Source organism: Saccostrea cucullata, unplaced genomic scaffold (genome assembly GCF_032062105.1).
Source record: "Saccostrea cucullata isolate Sc308-1 unplaced genomic scaffold, CSIRO_AGI_Scuc_v1 ctg22024, whole genome shotgun sequence".
NCBI lineage: Eukaryota > Metazoa > Mollusca > Bivalvia > Ostreida > Ostreidae > Saccostrea > Saccostrea cuccullata.
In genome coordinates, this window is record NW_026935032.1 from 1 (window position 1) to 5,000 (window position 5,000).

At 34.7% G+C, this 5,000-nt stretch overlaps 1 protein-coding gene across 1 annotated transcript in view; it reads right to left on the reverse strand.

The window, feature by feature from the left end:
* Nucleotides 1–1,354: 1,354 nt before the first annotated feature.
* LOC134241754 (uncharacterized) overlaps nt 1,355–5,000 on the reverse strand; it is a 4,339-nt gene continuing 693 nt past the window's right edge. The window contains exons 1-8 of the mRNA XM_062723777.1: nt 4,990–5,000; nt 4,427–4,873; nt 4,158–4,335; nt 3,743–3,821; nt 2,636–3,154; nt 2,428–2,538; nt 1,872–2,196; nt 1,355–1,755 (exon numbers count right to left, since the gene is read on the reverse strand). The exon at nt 4,990–5,000 is cut by the window's right edge and continues 693 nt beyond it. Coding sequence (XP_062579761.1) covers nt 1,355–1,755; nt 1,872–2,196; nt 2,428–2,538; nt 2,636–3,154; nt 3,743–3,821; nt 4,158–4,335; nt 4,427–4,873; nt 4,990–5,000 — 2,071 coding nt within the window. The remainder of the gene's footprint in view (nt 1,756–1,871; nt 2,197–2,427; nt 2,539–2,635; nt 3,155–3,742; nt 3,822–4,157; nt 4,336–4,426; nt 4,874–4,989) is intronic.

Here is a 5,000-nt window from a genome sequence, read left to right on the forward strand (position 1 = left end):
TTGATAGAATCTCATAGATTCATACAGTTAAGGAAATTAAATTGTGGTGAAAAAGAAATGATTTTGAAAATTTCCTTAAAATTTTTTTCCCTTTTTCCCCCCAGGAGCCGGCTCCATGATCGACCTTGCTATGCTTGCCCTTGACCTAGAAGAGAGCGGCTGGACGGAGGCGGATGGTCCAAAGCATGACCTTGCTCAGTACATCGTGGATTTCTTAACCTCAAAAGCAGAGATGTTGTCCGATTACTTCTCTATGGAAATTGACCAGGTGGGTGATCACTGAGCATTTTATAATTAAGATTACAAAGAGCTTAAAATGACTGTAATTCAGACCATCTTTAAGATAATGTTTGTTTGCCTCCTCCTAACTCAGGATCAAAATAATAGGTAGGTGGGAAAATATTTTCTCAGAAAAATTTCAACAAAGGTATGGGATGAGAAGATAAGGAATTAAGGTCAGACGACACGTTCCTCAATTTTATATAACTTTTTCCAGGAATTTGTTTTTGATTTACTGCTACTTTGACAAGCTTGCTAGCAAAAAATTAGGGTACATTACCAGGCATTTGTGCAAGATACCAGAAGATGGAATTTCCTATATAATCCTATTGAAAATCACTTGAATTGCTGAAATTACAATTTTTGGTACACACATATATATATTTATTCTAAATTGTAAGCATTTTCAAAATAAGAATAAATAATATTCATTGAATTTGGTATATTATAAGGCTATTGAAATTTGAAAAATAATTATCATTTTTCATGAGTTTCAACCTGTCCTTGAGTTATCTCTCTTTATGAAAAAGACAAGTTAGGCTGTTGTCAAAAACAATTTTTATTCACATCCCTGTTCAATATAATAAGGGAATCAAATGTCATAACATTCAAATATAAATAAATGCACATACCATAAGAAAATATGACTGATTTACAATACATGTACATTGTGTTGTATTCAAGAATTCATTTCAAATTCATAAAATACTGTTGAAGAGAAGAAATAATTCTAGAATTTGTAGTAACTCTCACTTTACCTGTTGCATGTTTGTCAGACAATACATACTTTATTCCATTTACTGCATCTCTCTGATGGGCAAGACAAAGATGCTGAAAATGCAGGCCAGATGATGCAACTTTGTTTGCAGTGAATTTTGACAATACATTGCTGTCTACAAGATGTTGTAAAGAACATAAATTTCTGCTGGTCAAATCTGCAAAAGAGTTGTTTTCAAAAACAAACTGAGTGGTAAAACTATGTTTGAGCATCATATCAGATGAAGCTTTTACACATAACATCAGTTTTTGTAAGGTCTGAGCATCAGACAACGCATCTTGGGCATCATAATGCCTACTACATGACTTTAGCAAGATCTGTCAGCTTGTAGGATTTTCTACCTGGGATGAATTCCCTACATAATGACAGCGTGTCGATCAATCCAATAAAGAAGTCACTGGCACACAGTCCAGCGGAATGAAATAAACGCACAATGACTCTGGAATCAAACACTGCATTGTGAGCAACCAATATAATGTTTGTAAATTGCTTCATCCAATCAATAAATGACTGAAAAGCTTCCTCGGTTGTCTTACTGTGAACTTGGTGTCCATTCTTGTACATGATGTTGTCTCTGATGGCTAGTCCAGTCACGGCTGTAGCGGAAGCAGAGATTGGTTTTGTTGGAGGAGTGACATATTGGGAAAAGGTTTTATCATCAGTACAAGCTCCAATCTGTGTTACTTCACAATCTTTATCTGAAAAAGACAACATGAAATAATTATTAGAAGTCAAATGCATTTTTATCATCAATTCTTCACATCATGATTCAGGCACAATTTTTACATGGAAATGCATGTATGATGATATTTACCAAGACCTGTTGTTTCTAAGTCAAAGTATACAAATGTATGCTGCCCAGCTGCTATGGGTGTTGGGATGGGTTTGGTGAGAGGAGGGGGTATTTCTGTAATGCTGTTGTCTACATTATTATTGATGTCGGCATCAGTTTCATATGTGATCCCCTCTTTCACTGCTGCTGATTCTTGACTTTTCTTGCTCTCAGCTTTTTTCAAGGCTCTTCTTTTCTTGTACTCTTCTGTGTCTTCTTTGTCTTTGTCTTTTTTTCTTTTCAAGTCTGTTTTCATGGCAATTTTGCTGGTCACTTTCCCAGGTGAAAGAAACAATTTTTCATTTACCTGAAATAAAAAAGCTTCACAATCTATTTCTAATACATGTAATCATATTTCAAGCTAAATATTTCAAGTAACATCGCTAAATATAGTATTTCACAAAACAATGATGTGGTTATAATCACAACTTGATGTAGAAAGTGTATTTGAAAAGAAAATTCATAATTTCAGTGATTTCAATGAATTTATATGAAAAAGTAATGATCCTTCTAGAATAAACATTATTTTCCAATTTACCTGTAATATATATTGATGACCCAAATTTTTTTGTGCAACCGCTGCAGCTACTCTAAAGTCGTTGCTCTCTGAGCCCAGAGTAGAATGTTGATTTAGGTGTCTTGCTTGCCACTGTATTATTGAAACTTTCATTGGGCTGGGTACTTCCTAAATCCACCAATCTATCAGCCTGTGAAATGTAAAAGTCAACTATGGATGTCAGATCAACTTTCAATCCTTCGTCTGCTAGATAGCGGTGGTATGGCAACTGAAGGGGTTTGTACGTTGTCGGTGATGAAAGATACCCACACCAAGATCCACACACGCTGTGATCACCAAATACATGTTTGGATATGGCCTCCAAGTTTTTCCTCATACCATGTACGTCATGTTGATTTTGGCTGACACAATATTTGAAGCACTTTGATAAGTGACTTATTGTCTTAGGATTTAGTTCCTTATAGTTTTTACACTTTTTCAAGTCATACAATTTGTTCGTAAACTGTTTCAGTGTGTGATTTTTGTCACTTTGTTTCTTCAAAGCTGGGTTTACCTCAGTTCTTGCTCTTGCTATGGTGGTAGTATCATTGTCCATGATTATGGTTCCAACACGAGCCTCCTTTTCGCCTAGATCTTTTAGCATTTCAATGCACATGTCTGGCTCCATAGCTTTGGAACTCCCCGTCCAGTTTTTACGGCAGTCGTGAGTTGATGGAGCCTTCCCTGTTTTATCTGCATGATGACATTTCTGCAGTATCCATTGCGTGTTGCAAAATTTACTATTTTGCCGGTTTCTCTACCTATCATTGCTGCATGACCTAGAAGTATAAACTTACATATGAATTTCACTGTAATATTATACATCTTTTTACTGGCTATGAGGACAATAGAAGTTTATCGTCCCCCAAGACAGCAAACTATGTCCCGAGTTGCAGCCGAGGGAAATAGTTGCTGTCGAGGGGGACATAACTTGCTATTGCTCGTAGTCAGTAAATAGTTGTTTTATTACACCGATGCTGACTTTACTTTTGTTATGTCATAATATATACGTCACAATCCATGTAAAATCAGAAATTTTCAGAGATGAAAAGGGAGGGAAATGGAATGCTGCTGTTGAATAGTTTGAGGACTATTCACCATGGGCAAATAGCAAAAAAAACTATTTCACGGTAGAGACTGTTTAGAAAAAATAGCATGTTTATTCGTCTTATTTTTATATAGAAAAAACAAACAGAGGTATAATAATATAAATTATATGTATTTCCTTTGTCAAACATGTGAAAATAGACTTTGTATTATTTGAATACATTATCTCATATCTTTCAATAGGACTTACCAGATAAACTTGAAAAAGAACGCCCTGATCCCCTTTTTTGCCATCCACCATCAAATGCACCATCAACTCATCATTATTACTACAATACAAAATACATATCATCAGGATAAATCTTATTATTAGATTGACTTTGGCTAGAGTCAACAGCCTAAAATTACATTAAAAATGCAATTGAACATCTCATTTTCAATGATAATTTACTTTATATTTTTATGTGTAATACTATTGGATATGGTATGTCCGTTTATGTATATGCACAGTATTCAGTGTATATAGTTGTTGAAGTATTATCTGCAATTTCATTTTATGCCTTGGATTAGACATATCATAAATTATGAAATAAATTTGCATTGCTTTTATACTAATTTTAAAATACATTGCTTTTTGCAATCATGGTTTAATTTATGCTGTGTACCTAGAAGATTCTCTCTCTGCAGTAACCACAGAATCACAACTTTGCCTTGCAAAGTCTTCTACGGCTTTACCAGCTTCTCTCTCTTTACATTTTAAAGTTGTGTGAGAAAGAGGAGGAATATTCAACACACTCAAGAGCAAAGATACCTTTTTCTCCCCTATGCCTGCATGTAGCATTCCTACAAAATACAAATACTTCTGTAAGTAATTTGACAGTAAATTACATTTTTGCTTTTATCCTTTTATCAGATTATATGGTGAAAATTATACCTTTGATAGAGATCTCATACACACCTAAAGCAAGCTTTGTGTTTACATCAAATGCTCTGCTAGCATGGTCATCCATTTGTGAGTGTCTCTTTCCACTTGGAACAGAAGTCACTTTGTTGCACTTTTTACAATTTATTCGCAGTAATGAACCAAGGCCATATCTCACTTCACCACAAATATCAGTTAATTTCAAGGGATGTCTACAAAAGTTACAGCCCTCAATGAGTTTGTTCACAACATATCCTAATTCTATTACACGTCTTCCTGTGAACCATTCTATCTGTTTATCACTTTTACTACTATCATCATCAACAAGGATAAATTCAGTGTCTACTTCATCTTCTCTCTGTGCATAGTCATGCTCATCCAGATAGTATGGTACATGCAATCGTACATTCTCGTCCACGTTGTTTGCTTCTTGTTGTGAGTGAGACACACTGACATCGTCTGTTCAAAATATTTATATAGTATGAAAATGTGTCCTAAATGTGTGGTAAATTTATTAAATCAAATATAGCATATGTATTTCTTCAAATAAATACGTGTATGAGGAGTGATCTAACCTGGTGTGCTT